This window comes from Podarcis erhardii (assembly GCF_964252035.2).
Source record: "Podarcis erhardii genome assembly, chromosome: 14".
Taxonomy (NCBI): domain Eukaryota; kingdom Metazoa; phylum Chordata; class Lepidosauria; order Squamata; family Lacertidae; genus Podarcis; species Podarcis erhardii.
The window spans coordinates 47,879,451-47,898,348 of record NC_138503.1 but is presented as its reverse complement, the minus strand read 5'-3'; the positions used below and the strand labels follow the sequence as shown (position 1 = coordinate 47,898,348).

Genomic DNA, 18,898 nt, shown 5'->3' with positions numbered 1-18,898 from the left:
CTTCTCCTTACCTGCCCCAAGTTGTCGAAGTTGTACTTCCGCCGGACCCACCTATAGTGGGCGTTTCTGCAGTCGGCCTTGGTGGAGATGTTTCGGATGTCCAATCCCTCACAATGGTAGAATTTGCCTTTAAACAGCTGGGACAAATACAAACAAAAACCAGGGAGAGAGAGAACATGAGCCTTGCTTTATATTTTTATGAATGTGCAGTTTATAAATTCATAAGTAAGAAAAATAACCCGGGGTCACGAAACCTGAGTGGTGAGCAGTAGATTCGGTACAAAGAAAATTATTCACGCAGGATGGAATTAATTTGGCTGAGTAAATGTACCAGTCCTCAATCATGCATATTTACCAAGAGCAATGACTCCTTGTGCCTGAGAGATCAGGACAAGGCAGAGCCCCAAGAACAAGGCGTTTCACAGTAGAAAAAGAAGCCACAACTGCCAATATAGAGAATATAGGTCAGTTTTGGTTTCTCTCAATTTCTGTCCCCTCCCCACCCCCATCTTAATTTCAGGTTAGGGCAGGGGACAGCTGACAGAGTTAACAGGGGCTGCAGAAATCGAGAGAAGTGTTGGTGGACTTCACGTTTTTCTCCACATTGTGATTTTTGCCTAGCACACATACACTCTCTCTCTCTCTCTCTCTCACACACACACACACAATTGAGGATATATTGCCAGGTCAAAAATTATGAAACTGTTATGAACTGGACTTCAAACCAGTTTTGGACAATATATCCAAAAGCCTTAGTTCAGGTATATAAATATCTTAAAGAAAATTGTTTCAGTTTCTCCCCATTTCTCATGTTTCCAGTCAAGTTACAGGGAACCAGGCAGAGGGCCTTCTCGGTAGTGGCACCCGCCCTGTGGAACACCCTCCCTTCAGATGTGAAGGAAATAAGCAGCTATCCTATCTTTAAAAGACATCTGAAAGCAGCCCTGTTCAGGGAAGTTTTTAATATTTAATGCTGTACTGTTTTTAACATTTGATTGGGAGCCGCCCAGAGTGGCTGGGGAAACTCAGCCAGATGGGCGGGGTATAAATAAATTATTATTATTATTATTATTATTATTATTATTATTATTATTATTATTATTATTAAGTTCAGATCTCCACATTTTTGTGTTAGGTGTTCTTTTTTAACATCCTCACAACCCCTGCCCCAATTTTAGTGCAAATTTTTCAGGAAAGTATACATTTTGTTTTTGCATGCAATCTGTTGCATGCAATTTTTAAAATTTGCAAACATTTCCCCCTAACATCATGCATTTTGGAATGCCGTTTTCATTAGCACATGCATCTGCATGCAGATTTGCGCATGCTCTTGGGCTGAAGCTCAACGTTGCAAAATTCAGAGGAGCGCTCGCTTCGAAGGACAGCCACACGTCGGTTCAACAGTTGTTTCAGGAAGTGAAAATGGATTAAGTTTGCATTTAAATCTGAATTTCTCCCCCACCCCTAGCTCTAGATGACTTACATTGCTGGGGCATGCTGGCTGCTGGAGTGGAAGGGAGCTGGAAAGTCTTTGCTAGGGGTTTGCTTAGCCAACAAGAGAGGAAAATGATTACCTGCACTCCTAAAATGCCGAAGATGATGAAGAAGGCACAGCAGATCAGCACAATGTTGCCAATAGGCCTGAGAGAGGATATCAGTGTCTCCACGACAAGCTTCAGTCCCGGCGCCCTGCTGATGACTCTGGCAAGAAGATTACCAACGTCAAATTTAGACTCTCTCTCTCTCTCTCTCTCTCTCTCTAAGTTTTTTAACATATCATTTCCAAAATTCATATAACATAACTTCTTATCTTACACAATATTTTGACTTCCGTCAACACCTCTGATGATTTTCCGTCTTTACCACTTATTCTGCATTTCTTAATTTCTCTATTACTCTTAATTATCATCAACTAATAACTCTCCTCATAGTCTTTCTTATAATATTTCAAATAGTCCTCCTTACAAAACTTCTTGCAGTCCTACTAGCGTAATCTGTTCATTACTATTACTTTTCGAATAGTTCATATATTCGCTCCAGTCTTCTAAGAATCTCTGGTCCCGCAGTTTCGAATCCTTCCTGTTAATTATCTAATTCTGCACAGTCCATCAATTTCATCCTCCATTTTTCTTTCGTCGGCAGTTCTTCTTGCTTCCATTTTTGTGCCAATAATATTCTTGCTTCTGTCATTGCATATAAAAATAACTTACAGTCTTGTCTATTCATATCATCTCCTACAATGCCACAAATTTAGACAAATTCATGGAGGTTAAAATATACTAATGACTACGGAACATGAAGGACATTTTCTTCCTCCACTGTCTGAGACATCCAGTGAAGCTGCATGTCAGGAAGAACAAAAGAAAGGACTTCTTCATTGCAGCATGCAGTTAGACTGTGGAACTCACTGCCACAAGAGGCGGGGCGGCCACCAACCTAGACGGCTTTAAAAGTGGGTTAGACAAATTAATGGGAGAATTAACGGCTACTAGTCATGATGGTTATGTTCAGAGGCACTGATGCTTCTGAAGACCAGTTGCTGAAAACTGCAGGAGGCGAGAATTGCTCTTGTGCTCGGATCCTGCTCACAAGTCTCCCTTTGGGGCATCTGGCTGGCCACTGTGAGAACAAGTTGCTGGACTAAATAGGCCGCTGGCCTCATCCAGTAGGTTTTTCATATGCTCGCATTTTATTACTAGGGTCTGCTGCCCCTTGTTTGCGTTGCTTGCCAACCCTGTCTATGTCCCTCCACCCATGCTTTATTCAAACCTCTGCTGTTGTTCAAAACCAGGCACCCCCCCAGAGTTGGTGGTAGAAGTTTGGAAGAAATTTAAAGTTTATCTACAGAAACATTGTAAAATTAAGGAATGTTAGAAGGATGTTGGAATGAAGTAATGTGGTTTTAGCAGAAATGATATAAAGGATTAAGTAAAAATGGATTGTTAATTGGTGAAAGAACAGAATGTAAAATTATAGTATATTAAGATAAATCATTAGGATAGAAATAAAGATGGAAAGGATTTGCTGAAATATCTAATTGAATTAGAATACAAAAAAGGGAGGTGTGAGGAGGTCAAGGAAATAAGCAAAGGAAAGAAAGTTATGTAAAGGATTGATTTGTTTTTTTTTAATTATCTGCATCTTTTTTGTGTTGTTATTTTTTCTTTGTTCTTGTATTGTTCTGTATTTTTCTTTTCTTTTCTTTTCTCTGTTTAAATATGTTCTTTATTTTTTTCTTTTTGTAACCTTTAAAATCTCAATAAAAATCTATTGAAAAAAACAAAACCAGGCACCCCCCAAACTCGGCCCTCCAGATGTTTTGGGACTACAGTTCCCATCATCCCTGAACACCGGTCCTGTTAGCTAGGGATGATGGGAGCTGTAGTCCCAAAACATCTGGAGGGCCGAGTTTGGGGGTGCCTGTTCAAAACCACCATTTGAAAACCTGCCTTCTCTTTTGCTTCCTTCCCCTGTTGTGACTTCATGGAAATCCAGGATTGTGATGAGGCACTACAAATCTTCTAAGGGGAGCTGTGTGACGACAACCTTACATTTTATGTATATAGGAAGAAATAGTATTTTATGATTTGTAGCATTTGGTGTTTTTTGTTTGTTTGTTAGGTTCTCCCTGCCCCTCTTTTACTTAAATACTATGGTTCAGTTTCCTGAGAAGAATTCAGATTGATGCCACCCTGCCGAACCCAAGACAAACAGATGCCAATCAACTTTAACTCACCACCTGACTCTCTTTTTTCCCTGCTGCTGCAAAGTTTGGCTTGGCTAGCCTTTTTGAATCTGATCTTTTGGAATATGAAAAAGGTTCCTTCTCTCCCCAAACATGCACCACCTGAAATTAAGACCTTTATGCCTTTCCCCAATAAACCAGGTGAATTGAAGGCAATTTTCCATTCCTTTTCAAAGACGCGACCTTCACCTTAAATCTGCATTTAAAGCACTACAATACTACTTAAAACAGTCATGGCTTCTCCCAAAATATCATGGAAGCATAGTTTTGTTAAAGGTGCTGGGAGTTGTTAGGAGATGCCAGTATTCTGCTCCCTGAGCTGCAATTCCCAGAGTGCTTTAGCAACCAACCCTTTTCCCCAGGTAACTGTAATTCTGTAAGGGGGAGGGGGTCTCCTAACAACCCCCAGACCCTTAACAGACTACAGCGCCCAGGATTCAGGGCCGCAATACCTCAAGGATCGCCTCTTTCTATATGAACCTACCCGGACCCTGAGATCATCTCCTGGGCCCTCCTTCGTGTGCCTCTTCCTTGAGAGGTCCAGAGGGGGGGCAACACCAGAGCGGGGCCTTCTCTGCAGTGGCTCCCCATCTGTGGAATGCTCTCCCCAGGGAAGTTTGCCTGGCACCTTCATTATACACCTTTAGGCACCAGGCAAAAACCTTCCTTTTTAACCAGGCCTTTGGTTTATCTGTTTGGCATCCTATACCAGGCTTCCTCAACCTCTGCCCTCCAGATGTTCTGAGACTACAATTCCCATCATCCCTGACCACTGGTCCTGCTAGCTACGGATCATGGGAGTTGTAGGCCAAAAACATCTGGAGGGCTGAAGTTGAGGAAGCCTGTCCTATACCCTTTTAAAATGTGGCTCTTGTCTTGGCAGGGGCAGGGTGTTGTTACTGGATTATTGCTTTTATTTTGATTATTTACACTGTGATCTTTCTTGTGAACCACCCTGAGACCTTCTGGTATAGGGCAGTATATAAATTCAGTAAATGAAACGATTCTTTAGCAGAAGCCATAACCATAGCATGGCACTGCTTCAAAAGTATAGTGTCACCAGGATAAGGAAAAGAACAGTCCTGTCTTGATGTGTTGGTGCTGAACTTTAAACCCTAAACAGCCTCAGTCCAGTATACCTGAAGGAGCGTCTCCACCCACATGGTTTAGCCCGGATACTGAGGTCCAGCGCCAAGGGCCTTCTGGCAGTTCCCTCACTGTGAGAAGCTAAGTTACAGGGAACCAGGCAGAGGGCCTTCTCAGTAGTGGCCCCTGCCCTGTGGAACGCCCTCCCACCAGATGTCAAAGAGAAAAACAACTATCAGACTTTTAGAAGACATCTGAAGGCAGCCCTGTTTAAGGAAGCTTTTAATGTTTAATAGGTTATTGTATTTTAATATTCAGCTAAAGCCGCCCAGAGTGGCTGGGGAAACCCAGCCAGATGGGTGGGGTATAAATAAATTATTATTATTATTATTATTATTATTATTACTATTATTATTATTATTATCATCATCATCCCAGTAGTGATGTATGGAAGTGAGGGCTGGACCATAAAGAAGGCTGATCACCGAAGAACTGATGCTTTTGAATTATGGTGCTGGAGGAGACTCTTGGGAGTCCCATGGACTGTAAGAAGATCAAACCTCTCCATTCTGAAGGAAATCAGCCCTGAGTGCTCACTGGAAGGACAGATCGTGAAGCTGAGGCTCCAAGACTTTGGCCACCTCATGAGAAGAGAAGACTCCCTGGAAAAGACCCTGATGTTGGGAAAGATGGAGGGCACAAGGAGAAGGGGATGACAGAGGACGAGATGGTTGGACAGTGTTCTCGAAGCTACTAACATGATTTGACCAAACTGCAGGAGGCAGTGGAAGACAGGAGTGCCTGGCCTGCTCTGGTCCATGGGGTCACGAAGAGTCGGACGTGACTAAACGACTCAACAACAACAACATTATTATTATTGATGTGGAACCGCAGACCCAAGTAGAGAGCAGACAAGATTTCCCCAGGCGAGTGATCTTCCTCCGTCTCTAGGCTTATGGCTCAATAGTTAACCGAAGCACACATTTCCTTTTGCTCCACTTCAGACACTGGAAGTGTCATCTGACTGCAGCTCTTGCCAAGATGCTAAATTGCTGCTCGGTGGGATCGAGCAGGAAGTGTCAGCTCAGAGTTCCCGAAGCGTTCCCCGCTGTGGTTCAAATGCAAATCCTGCTCAGAGCCAATGTGACTCCTCACCTGTTATCTCCGTTCCCCCCCCCTTTGCCCCCACTGCTCCATGGCTGACACGCCACATGCTGGGGTCATGTCCGCCCCTCCCGGAACAACTGTGAGGTTCTGCAATTTGACATGTCATTTAGATGAGAAAAACGCAAGCAAGGAGAAGGCGTTTATCGTGCGAGGCTGATAACGCTCAGTGCTCCAAACATGTCCAACCTTTCTGCTTGCACGGGAAGGTTAATTGTATGGGAAGGGGTGGTGTGCAACCCGATTCTGGTTTCTCTGCAGGAACATGCATGCATCGAGCCGCATAAAGACCATTTGCTCAGGTCTCTGGGGTGGGCAGGATTGCATTTGCACAGTTAAATCTAGCGTACTGGCTGCACTCCTTCCTTGAGAATCTAACCTCAAGGTTAGATTACTGCAATGGGTTATATGTAGGGCTGCCTCTGAAGAGGGTTCGGAAACTTCAGCTGGTGTAGAATTCAGCGGCCAGGTTGCTCACCGAAGCAAGACAGTTTGAGAATTTTACACCGATCCTAGAAAGTCCCAAACGCTGCAGTTTTTACTAACAGGGCAGTCTCTATATTCCCTCAATCGTGGTGGTTGCCTCAATCGCGGTGGTTTCTGCTTTAGAAGATAAACAAGGAAGCAAGCAAGTTTCTTCTTCACAAAAGGAGCTCCAGAGCTGAGGCCAGCCTGGCTGCTCTTTCCTCCCCAAAAGCACAGAGGAAAGCTGCCAGTTGAACCCTAAGCATAAATCAACCTGCGCGACGAGCCTAGTGAAATAAACGGTGCTTTTCCTTGACAGCTGTGCCGATGCTCTGCTCAAGACAGTTTGGAAATGATGGATGGCCCAGAATGTGCCAACCTGGCTTTTGGGAACGTTCCTTTTACTGAGCTGCTATTGTCTACACTGACTGGCAGCAGCTGTCCAGGGTTTCAGGCAGAGGGCAATCCCCTGCCCTACCTGGAGTCTGGGATGGAGCCCAGGACTGAGAAAGCAGATCTTACACATCGTGGAGCTACTGCTCTTCCTCAAAGATGCAGGAAGATGCCTTAAAGTAAGTCAGACCTTGGGGTCCACTGAGTCCGGTTTGTCTGCTCCCCAGAGTTTCAGGCAGGGCAGATGCCCAGCCCGAACCTAGAGATGCTGAACCTGGGACCACCTGGATGGAAAGCGGATGCTCTGACCATCAGGTCTGGACCCAAACAATGCCTTGATGGGCTTCCGGTTGTCCAAAAGAGGAGTAGCCTATCTGGTGCTGTTGGACACAAACTCCCATCGTCCCTGACCTCTGGCCATGCTGGCAAGGCCGGCTGGGAGCCACAGTCTAAGACAGGGGTCAGCAAGTCTTATTGGCCATGGGCTAGATCACTTCTGCAGAGATCGTCCATGGGCTGGACCAGCGCAGCACGACGCTGGAAATTGTGTCTGCGCATGTCTGCGGTACCGGAAATCGCTTCTGCACATGCTCAGACGCCAAAAATTGCACCTGCCCAGAAGTGATTTCCAGTATCTGCAGGTGTACAGATGCGATTTCCAGCACCGCTCGGTGAGTCCCTGTGCTGCGTCGGTTTAGCGCAGCGCAAGGGGGACTCGTCAAGCAGGTGGCTCAGTTGGGGGATGGCTCGTGGGCCGGTAAAACGGTCTTTGTGGGCTGGATCCGGCCCATGGGCTGCACGTTGCTGACCCCTGGTCTAAGAGCGCCATGTTGGATCCCATTGTGGCTAAAGATTGGAAACACACACACATATTACTGTGAAAACTTTAAAACTTTTTTGAGTTTCTGCCCTGTTTTTTTTGAGTTTGTTTGAAACTTTAAAACCACAGTTTCTTATCACTACTGCTGGATTCTCTTAAATAGGGCTATGTTTAAAACTTGCCATTGAGGTTTTCATACCTTTTTTGCAAACCCGAGGAAGCATTTTCAGCCCTGCTCTTGAACTTGTTTGATATCACTTAAAATCTTATAATTTCTTTATTTCCTTCTGAGGAAACTGATTAGTTCAGTGAAACGAGTTTTGTAGCCGGCATCTCGTAAAGTCTTTGTTTAATTCTAGTTTATTTTTTGATTAGATTATTGTTATTCTATAGACGATTACTTCTCGTTTCGGGGATTTTCACGGTAATTTTTGTGTGTGTGTGTGTAATTTCTTGGTTCCGTGACTGTCTTTTTTTCAAAGATTGGAAACATGGTTTAGAACCCCCCTCCTCAAAAACCAGACTAGGTGTAATGCACATGTCCCAAGATTGGTCTCCCAATTTTCTTCTTATTGAAAGGCACTCTTTGCACGGGGCTGCAAACTCCATCCTCAAGCCTCCATGTTCAGAGGCAGTCTACCACACACAAAAAAAGTTGCTAGATATCATGTCTTGAGAGCTAGCTTCCTGGATGTTCATTTAGATGGGCTTCTGGACCATCCAGGACAACTCTTCTCATTTTCTTAAATTTGCTCGCGATGTTGGGAGGGGAAGTGTCTAATCTTTTATCCCCGGGAGATCAAAATGGTCCCTTTGACACACTGATTTCCCCCTTCTCCCCATCCTGAGTGGGAAATCAGGTAGCCCTAACAGGTGCTTCTGCAGAGGGGAAAGGAAAATACCGTAAAGGTCTTAAGGTACGCAGCAGCCGAAGTACGCGAAGGACCCCCAATATCTTCGCCCCGCCTGCCGACGCCATGGAAACGATGATGTCGATGATAGACACGAAGACGAGGATTCCGTCCAGGACGTTCCAGCTGCTCTGGAGATAGGTGTTTTCCCCGGAGAAAAAGCCAAGGGCCACGACCTGAAGGCAGAGACAATGGTAAGGCTTAAGAAGCCAAAACAATAGCTTGGCTGATTCTCCCATCGTACAGAATCTTGGTACATCAGAAGCTTTCTGATACCGACTCCTTTCGGGCAAATGGTGCACTACCCTAACATCCTCAGTCTAACCTCAACCAGACCTTGCATGCCTACCTTCTTCCTCACAACCCATCCAGGTGACAGGAGCAGGCCGGCAGTAAATCACACTGTGCACATTGGAGAAAGCTCTTCATTAGCAAGAACGGGATCTGCACAGACTTGGAGGGGTGTCAGGTCTAATAAGCACAGCAGCTCATCCCTGGTAGGTCTTGACCCATGGATCTGTTGCTGAGACTGAAAGTCCCTGCCTCCCCACCGCCATCTAAGTTCCTTCCTCTGCAGGGTTTCCCCCCAACCAATCAGAGACTGCACCTGTGTGAAGCCAACCCTCTCCTCTGCCCTTTTCATGCCTCTTCTGGTTCTGGGAGATAAGCGGGGAGGGGAGATTGTTGCAGCAGGAGGGGGAGACACTTGTGGCTCTTCGCCATCCAGACTCATCTCTTGGCCTCCCTCCTCTCCTGCTTCTGCTTCTGGGCTTCTCTCTCCCACAGATTCCCCCTGCTCACTGAGTGCTGTGACCTTCCAACATCTCCTCTTCGCAGTCTTCTCCCTTTCTGACCACTCATTGTCTTCCCACCACCAATCCCCAGTGGTAGACTAAGATGTTAGATGCCTTCCTTAAGAACTGATAACACTTTACAGAGGAAAACTGAACAAAACAGCGTATAATTTGAGGAGGAAGGGATGGAGAGGGTTTTCTTTCTTTCTTAGCTTCAGCCTTGTACAGGGCAGGAAGACATTCAGCTCAATATACACAGGGGAAACTCCCTCAGGTCCACATAGCCAATCAGACCATGTGCTACCTCAGCAAAGATCATGTCATTGTTTCTGGTTGCTAAGCAACAGCAGCACCCCCCTTTTTTTAAAAAAAATGCAGCATAATGACCATTACTAACAAAGGTAATAGATTTCAGGACTATGCCACTTCACACTGTAGTGGACTCATATTTTTTAATTCCCCCCTCATGCATCAGCGTCACTCTCACCTGACTGGAATAGCTCAGTTGGTAGAGCATGAAACTCTTAATATCAGTGTTGTGAGTTTGAGCCCCACGTTGGGCAAAATATTCCTCCATTGCAGGGGGTTGGACTAGATGACCATTGTGGTCCATTGCAGCTTTACAATTCTATGATCCTTTGTGCTGGGTTATAGCCTGCAGGGAGGGATATTTACCTCTTTGCCACAAGGCGGCATATTTAACAGAAATATGAAATCTCTCTTCATAAGCTAAAGTGGTGCGCACTGCAATTCTACCACCTCAGTCAACCATCCCATTCTGCGTAATGGGTAGATTGCCTTTCACTGTGCATGCATATAGTGGAAATAAGACCAGGACCAAGCTCTGATGGTTTCTTTTCTGCATGCCTCCTGGTTCAGCTTTACCTTGACCATCATCTCAGCGACAAAGATGGCAGTGAAAATGTAGTTGGAGACGCTCAAGAATATCCGCTCCTGTAAAAAAATAATAATAATGGAGGTAGGGAGAAAGGGTATGAGCAAGTGGGCACACTGCTCAATCCACAATGCCATGTGCTTACACTCGGGGCAGATATATATATATATATACAGTGGTACCTCAGTTCTCGAACATAATCTATTCCAGAAGACCGTTTGACTTCCAAAACGTTCAAAAACCAAGGCGCAAAGGGCTGGCTGCAAGTTCAATGGAGAAAATAGAAAAACACACAGCGGAAGCCATTTCGACTTTGGAGGTGCATATGAAAATGGAAACATTTACTTCTGGGTTTTTGGCATTTGGGTTCCGAAATGTTCAGCTTCCGAGACACTCGAAAACCGAGGTGCCAGTGTGTGTGTATCACTTGATTGTAAAAAACCCCCTCAAAATGGTTTACAAAGAAAACAAAACAATAAAGTTATTGATAAGAGCAATGAACAACACTAATTTAAGACTTTCAAAAAGGTCAAACAACAGTTGACTAAAAACAGATGAAAACTTGCATCGTCATTCTAAACTTTTTTTGGTGTGGGAAACCCGAGCGTCTGATGGGGCTTCCATGGCTTATGATAGGCTGCAGGAGCTTTGGTTTTCGAACATTTTGGAAGTCGAACGGACTTTCGGAATGGATTCCATTTGGCTTCCAAGGTACAACTGTAGATATCTTTCCCCATCTGCATCTGTGTTGGATTTGTTTTTAGACATTTTGGTTGTTTTATCCAGCGCTTTTTCCTCCCTAAAAAATTGTTTAGGGGTAATCTCATTTTGACTCAAGAAAATCACCATTTTATAGTTCAAATCAGGAAAAAGAAATACAGTAAATGGAAAAAAGTACAAAGATTCACAAAATGTTTAGTGTCCCCCCAGAAAAAAACCCCTGTATATATATTTCTACATCACATGATTGTAGAAAAAAACCTCAAAGTGATTTACAAAAAAGACAAAACAATAAGGTTATTGATAAGAGCAATGAACAACACTAACTTAAGACTTTCAAAAAGGTAAAACAACAGTGGACTGAAAACAGATTGAAACTTGCATCGGCTTTCTAAACTTTTTTGGGGTGAGGGGAATGAAGTTTCATTGAGTTCAGCTGGGCTTCCTTTGTTTTAGGAAATTCTGCATAGGACTGAAGCTTTAGCCTCCTTAAAAAACAAAATGAACTTTGCATAATGTAGTCACAGGGAAGGATAAATGCATAGCTTATTTAAGGATTGTTTTTAAATCCTGCTTTTCAGCTTGAAAAAAAAAAGCCCTTACAAATCAATGCAAACAAACCATATTTTTTTTTGGCTGAGTCCAGGCTTACAAAAGGCATGATGTGCAAGGGAAAAAATAGATTTGGAGAGAGGAGGGGAGCCTGAACAATTCCTTCAGCAGCAGCATAACACGGCTGCTATATTCTGCCTCCGTGAGTGGCTGAGCTGCCAATGCTAGCTGCAGCTTCCAGACCAACCTCAAGGGCAGCCGCACAAAGAGCACATTGCAGTAGTCTAGTCTGTAGGGTACCAGAGCACAGGCCTTCTTCCCAGTCCTTGAACTATGCCTCTTGCTTGGCCAGACAGAGGATGGAGAGATAGATGTGTGGATGAGTGTGGAGAGAAGTCTGGCTTTTGAGAGGCTGGAATGTAGCCTACAGCACAGATAAGAATTAGCCACACCCTCTTTCCCCTACTGGCCACTCCCCCTTTTGCATCTGGCCCAACCCACTTCTGGCATGGCCTCAGAAGGCTTTCTATGAGGCAGGGCATCCCCTGGACTGAAAAACCTTCACCCATATTTTCCAGGGATATCGCTGATTTAGAGAAGCCGTCCCGGTTTCTGATTTGATCCCTGAATGTCCCACTTTTCCTTAAAGGTAAAGGTAAAGGGACCCCTGACCATTAGGTCCAGTCGTGACCGACTCTGGGGTTGCGGCGCTCATCTCGCTTTATTGGCTGAGGGAGCCGGCGTACAGCTTCCAGGTCATGTGGCCAGCATGACTAAGCCGCTCCTGGTGAACCAGAGCAGCGCACGGAAACGGCATTTACCTTCCCACCAGAGCGGTACCTATTTATCTACTTGCACTTTGACATGCTTTTGAACTGCTAGGTGGGCAGGAGCAGGGACCAAGCAGCGGGAGCTCACCCCGTCGCGGGGATTCAAACCACCAACCTTCTGATCGGCAACCCCTAGGCTCTGTGGTTTAACCCATAGCGCCACCTGTGTCCCTTCCACTTTTCCTTAGGATGCCCCTATTTTCATCAGAGAAATGTTGGAGGGTATGGAGTTACCTGACTCCGAGATGTCTGAAAGCAATCTTGTATAGGGAAGTTGTTTTTTAAAATAATAATAATAATAATAATGTTTTATTATGTTTTATTATGTTTTTCTATATGTTGGAAGCTGCCAAGAGTGGCTGGGGCAACCCAGTAAGATGCATGGGGTATAAATAATAAAATTATAATTATGGGATGGGACGTCCCTATTTTCATTGGATAAATGTGGGAGGGTATACAGGAATGGGTGGGGATCATGGTGCTCATATATTGTTGGGCTCCAACTCCCATCGTTCCCAGCCAGCAAGACCCAATGGTCAGGGATGATGGGACTTGTAGTCTTGGACAGCCACATGACCCTTCTCCCTTCTCCCTCCTTCCGCTTAAACTTTGTAGGCTGCAAAGTAAGTGGTTCTTAGCATCCAATCTCCCAGCGATTGGGGCACTTTCTGGTGCTCACCGTGCTGTTGGGGTCGATATCCGGCCTCTCCAATGCGATGGTGATGCAGTTGAGGAAGATGAAGACGAGAACGATGTGGTCAAACATCTTGTGCGCGATGACCTTCTGGCAGTTGGCCCGAAGCCTTGAAGACGAAAGCACAACTGCTTACCACTCTTGTTGTTTCTGAGCACAATTCAAAGTGTTGGTGCTGACCTTTAAAGCCCTATACAGCCTTAGTGCAGGATACCTGAAGGAACGTCTCCACCCCCATTGTTGTACCCGGACACTGAGGTCCAGCGCCGAGGGCCTTCTGGCCATTCCCTCACTGCGAGAAGCCAAGTTACAGGGAACCAGGCAGAGGGCCTTCTCGGTAGTGGCATCCACCCTGTGGAACGCCCTCCCACCAGATGTCAAAAAGAAAAACAACTATCTGACTTTTAGAAGACATTTAAAGTCAGCCCTGTTTAGGGAAGCTTTTAATGTTTGATGCATTACTGTATTTTAATATTTTGTTGAAAGCCCCCAGAGTGGCTGGGGAAGCCCAGCCAGATGGGCAGGGTATAAATAATAAATTATTATTATTATTATTATTATTATTATTATTATTATTATTGCTCTTAGCAGATGACGCCGCTCCTGAAATCCCAGTGCTAGCTCCCGGATCTCGTCCCCAAAAGGCCTTGCTCCATCATTTCCCTGCGCTTGTTTGTCCCAATATACCCTCGCCCATGACCCTTGTTCCATCACTAAGAATCTATGCTTTTCTTCCTCGCTGCCCCTTATAACCGGAACCTACCTGCCAAGTCCCACAGATCTCCTGCTCCCTTGCTGCCCCTATGCCTGGAACTGAGCCCCTATGGGGTTGCCCACGCTTCTATTTGTCCTGCTCAGGGCTGTGCAAAGCTGGGTGGGAAGTGTAGGCTCCACTTTAATAATCTTTAGCAAAGGGTGCCCCTTTGCCTCTAACAGGGAGACACAGAGTAGGCCCATGCCAATGCTAAACTATGGAACTCCCTCCCACAAGAAGTAGGGATGGCCAGCAATTCTGGTGGCTTTTTAAAGCTATGTAAAACTAGCGGCTGTCAGGAAAACATCTGAATCCCAAGCGACAAGACTTCTAAACATTTCAGTTTCACTTGGAAAATCTGCAACTGCTTCCTGATTCCCCCCTCTCCCCTGATTTTATGTATTTACATACTGTAGCCTAAATGGCCACTGCCCAGTATACCTGAAGTATCCTCTCCACCCCCACCGTTCAGCCCGGACTCTGAGGTCCAGCTCCGAGGGCCTTCTGGCGGTTCCCTCACTGCGAGAAGTAAGGTTACAGGGAACCAGGCAGAGGGCCTTCACAGTGGTGGCACCCGCCCTATGGAATGCCCCCCCATCAGATGTCAAGGAAATAAGCAACTATCTGACTTTTAAAAGACATCTGAAGGGAGCTCTGTTTAGGGAAGTTTTTAGTGCTTGATGTTTTATCGCTTTTTCTTTTTATAATTATAATTCTGTTGAGAGCCACCCAGAGTGCTGGGGAAACCCAGCCAGATGGGTGGGGTATTAATAATAATAATAATAATAATAATAATAATAATAATAGTAATTATTTGTCTCTGGTCGTTGAAGTCTAAATAAATCATATGCCCCTTTTGCTTAGATAACCTATGGTAGCCTTTTGTTCCTCCCTCCTGCCTTTTAATGAACTTACGTATTTTTATATTATGTACCTTTTATATGGGGTTAGCCATTGGTAGTTAGAACAGATGAAATTAATGAAGATGACTAACTTAGGTCCGCCAGTTTCAATGAACCTAATGGGGATGGTGTCTGATTATGGCCTGTTGACTGTAAATAAGTTATATTTGGATTTGGAGCATGAAGAGATTCTCCCATCCCTGCTGAGGCGCTCTTACCGATTCTGAGGTGAAAACAAATAGAGTGACCAGTCCTCATGAGTCTTGCACCACTCTGGCTTGTAGGGCTCCAGGGCCTTACGAATCCTGTAGCAGTAACTCTGGACGGAAGACAAGACTTTTATTATATCATTCCTTTAAGCAGCCTGGAGCTCTTTGGAGCAAAGGCAGAATATAAATGAAACGAGAAAATAAGGCATTTCCCAACCTTTCACATTTGACGCCCACTTTCTTGAGTGAAGGGCGCCAGCTGTCAGCTGAGCTGGGCATTGGCTGAGGGCCCCAAGGCCTCAAAAGGACCCCTTCATTGATCTGATCCAGTCGAATGGCCCATCTCCATCCCTCCTGCCTGGACCCTACATGGCTGTTTTGGTGTGGGTCCTGAATCTATGCAGACCAGGCTGTGGATCAATGAAGTCTATAGATCTATAAAGAGTATATCAGGGTGGTCCAACTCTTCATACCAAGTGGGCTGTGACAGTACTTCATGGAGGTAAAGGTAAAGGATCCCTGGACAATTAGGTCCAGTCAAAGGTGACTATGGGGTTGCGGTTCTCATCTCGCTTTCAGACTGAGGGAGCTAGTGTTTGTCCACAGACAGCTTTCCGGGTCATGTGGTCAGCATGAATAAACCACTTCTGGTGCAATGGAACACCATGACGAGAGCCAGAGTGCACAGAAACACTATTTACCTTCCCGCTGCAATGGTACCCATTTATCTACTCGCACTGGTGTGCTTTCAAAGTGCTGGGTTGGCAAGAGCTGGGACAGAGCAACGGAAAATCACCCCGTCGCAGGGATTCGAACCGCCGACCTTCCGATCGGCAAGCCCAAGAGGCTCAGTGGTTTAGACATGGAGGGGGGTTGGCAAAGCCGGATCCTGATTAGCTTTGCAAATGTGGTAGTAGTTTTACTGCTGCACCACTGGGGTACGAATGAAATAAGCCAGCCATTCTCAACCTGGGGTCCCCAGATATTGTTGGACTACAACTCCCATCATCTCTAGGTGGGCAGGACCAGTGGTTAAGGATGGTAGGATTTGTAGTCCAACAACCTTTGGGGACCCCAAGTTGTAAGTAAATAATAAAATAAACGCCCCCCTGTGTACATCAAGGGCCACTGGTGAGGAAGGAGGTCCCGCCTTCTGTTCATCGGTTCTGACTTACGTCTTCCATGTCGTCATCGTAGTCGAGCGTGTCATCCTTGTGCCCATCTACGTGCAGGTAGAACTCGCTGGGCACATGGAGCATCTTGCCATTGCAGTCCTGGTACTCGGCGGGCAGCATCGCCACAGGGCTGACGCTCAAGGGATGGTGGCGCACCCCGGGGACATGGAGGAGTTCGGGCATCTCCAGGGCGCCTCTGCAGTCCAGAGACTCCGCCCGGCGGTGCAAGGGGGGGCGGCTGACGGCGCTGAGCTTGGCATCCTCCGCCTCATCATCGGTGCTGCCTTTTCCTTCTCCCGAGAGCAGGGACTCGCGCTCCCCGCACTGACTCTTCTTCTTCAGGCTGGGAGCCCGCCCGAGGCTGTTCCAGCTGGACCGGCGGCTGCCCCAGTTGCTGCTGGTGCCCCAGTTGGCACAGGGCGAGCTGCGGAGGCTGGACTGAGAGAGGGCGGGGAGCAGGTCAGAGCTGCCAGGAGAAAGGGCTGGGGAGCCTGGCATCCTCCAGGTGGACTCCAGCACACATCAGCTCCTACTAGCATGTACAGGGATTACCGTATTTTTCGCTCTATAAGACACACTTTCCCCCTCCTAAAAAGTAAGGGGAAATGTGTGTGCGTCTTATGGAGTGAAGGCAGGCTGCGCGGCTATCCCAGAAGCCAGAACAGCGAGAGGGATCACTGCTTTCACTGCGCAGCGATCCCTCTTGCTGTTCTGGCTTCTGAGATTCAGAATATTTTTTTTCTTGTTTTCCTCCTCCTTCATCCCGCTGCCCTGAGGAGGCTTCGCGTGGCTATCCCTGGCTTTTGCGGGGAGGGGGGGAAGGTACAGAGGGCAGCCCCTCAGCCCCTTCCCCCACCTCCCAGAAAAGCCCCCAAGAGCCGCACTCTCTTTAAAGAGCCTCGCAGAGCATGTGTGCGGCTCTTGGGGGCTTCTCCCTCCTTGAGGAAAAGCCTGCAAGCGCCGCACACACGCTCCTCGCGGCTCATGAAAGGGAGCGCTGAGCAGAGCCTGAGATGCATACAGGCTCTGCTCAGCGCTCCCTTTAAATAATATTTTTTTTCTTGCATTCCATCTCTAAAAACTAGGTGCATCTTATGGAGCAAAAAATACGGTATGTGTGTCCGGTGATAGATTGAGGGCCACAGTTTCCCCACCCCTGGCCAGAAGAAGGCAAGCTACCAAGGGCAAGTTGGGGCAGGGGATGCCATCATGGCAAGTAGCCAACGACAACCTGGCCGTGAGCCATGGATGATAAGGCTATTCCACGGAGGGAAAGGTTGTTGTTGGCCACTAGTCATGATGGCAATGGTCCACCTCTGAAGGCCAGCTTCTGGGTGTGACAACTGGGAAGAGCGCAGTTGTGCTCAGGCTTGCTGCTTGGCCACATCCTGTGGAAACAGGGTGGAAGGAAGAAATTAAGAACAGGCTGCAGGATCAGGCCAGTGGCCCATCTAGTCCAGCATCCTGTTCTCACAGCGGCCAACCAGATGCCTCTTCGGGGAAACCTGCAAGCACAAGAGCCCTCTCCTCTTCCGTGGTTTGCAGAAGCTGGTTTTCAGAAGTATTGCTTGCTCCAACTTTGGAGGTACAGCATAGACATCAGGGTTAGTAGCCATTCATAGATGTGCCTTCCATAAGTCTGGCTTACTAAACCCTACAGTTAGCTGGCTTACCAATGACAGGATGTCTGTGCTTTTGTGAATGAATGCAGTTAATGATGTAGTGATGGTACTTCTCTGCTTTTCCATTCCCCCCGACTTCCCTGTTCACAACCTCCCCACCTGCTGAGTTCTACAAGGGCAAGAGCATTTCACACCAATCCTGACCCAACCAGGCTGACTGCCAATTCTGGGCCCAATTCAAAGTGCTGGTTTTGACCTACAAAGCCTTAAATGGCTCAGGACTGACCACAATACCTCAAGGACCGCCTCTTTCCATATGAACTGACTCAGACCCTGCAATCATCCTCTGAGGCCCTTCTCTGTGTGCCTCCTCCATGTGAGGTCCAGAGGATGGCAGCGCAATAACAGGCCTTCTCTGTGGTGGCTCCCTGTTGTGGAATGCTTTCCCCAGGGAGTCTCACCCGGCGTCTTTACGATACATCTTTAGCCACCAGGAGAAAACGTGCCTCTTCAATCAGGTCTTTGGCTGACTGATATCCTATAGCCATTTAAACGTGCCTTTGGGAAGGGGAATGTATTGTTTTGCTGTTTTGTTTTTAATTATCTCCTTGTGTTTTCATCTTATGATGAAGGGGTGGTGGTCTATAAATCTAATAGGTAAAGTTAAAGGGACCCCTAACCATCAGGTCCAGTCATGGCCGACTCTGACGTTGCGGTGCTCATCTCGCTTTATTGGCCGAGGGAGCCAGCGTACAGCTTCCGGGTCACGCGGCCAGCATGACTAAGCCGCTTCTGGCGAACCAGAGCAGCGCACGGAAACGCCATTTACCTTCCCGCCGGAGCGGTACCTATTTATCTACTTGCACTTTGACGTGCTTTCGAACTGCTAGGTTGGCAGGAGCAGGGACCGAGCAACGGGAGCTCACCCCGTCACGGGGATTTGAACCGCCTACCTTCCGATCAGCAAGTCCTAGGCTCTGTGGTTTAATCCACAGCGCCACCCGCGTCCCTATAAATCTAATAAAAATAGCTAAATAAAATGCTGACACTGAGGAGGAGGTGGTGGAAGCCAACAGGTGCAGTCGGTGTTGGTTGTAAGTTAGAAGACAGGTAGGGGGTGCTGGCAGAGGGCAGTCTGAGCTTGGTGGGGCAGTGCCCCATTTGCCA

The 18,898-nt window shown here is 46.7% G+C and overlaps 1 protein-coding gene across 3 annotated transcripts in view; it reads right to left on the bottom strand.

Moving 5' to 3' along the window:
* CACNA1H (calcium voltage-gated channel subunit alpha1 H) overlaps positions 1-18,898 on the bottom strand; it is a 375,780-nt gene that overhangs the window by 44,024 nt on the left and 312,858 nt on the right. For all 3 annotated transcript variants that reach the window (XM_081839451.1, XM_081839453.1, XM_081839452.1), the window contains exons 17-23: positions 16,110-16,547; positions 14,944-15,044; positions 13,055-13,178; positions 10,264-10,332; positions 8,576-8,760; positions 1,575-1,701; positions 12-137 (exon numbers count right to left, since the gene is read on the bottom strand). In XM_081839451.1, the coding sequence (XP_081695577.1) occupies positions 12-137; positions 1,575-1,701; positions 8,576-8,760; positions 10,264-10,332; positions 13,055-13,178; positions 14,944-15,044; positions 16,110-16,547 (1,170 nt within the window). The remainder of the gene's footprint in view (positions 1-11; positions 138-1,574; positions 1,702-8,575; positions 8,761-10,263; positions 10,333-13,054; positions 13,179-14,943; positions 15,045-16,109; positions 16,548-18,898) is intronic.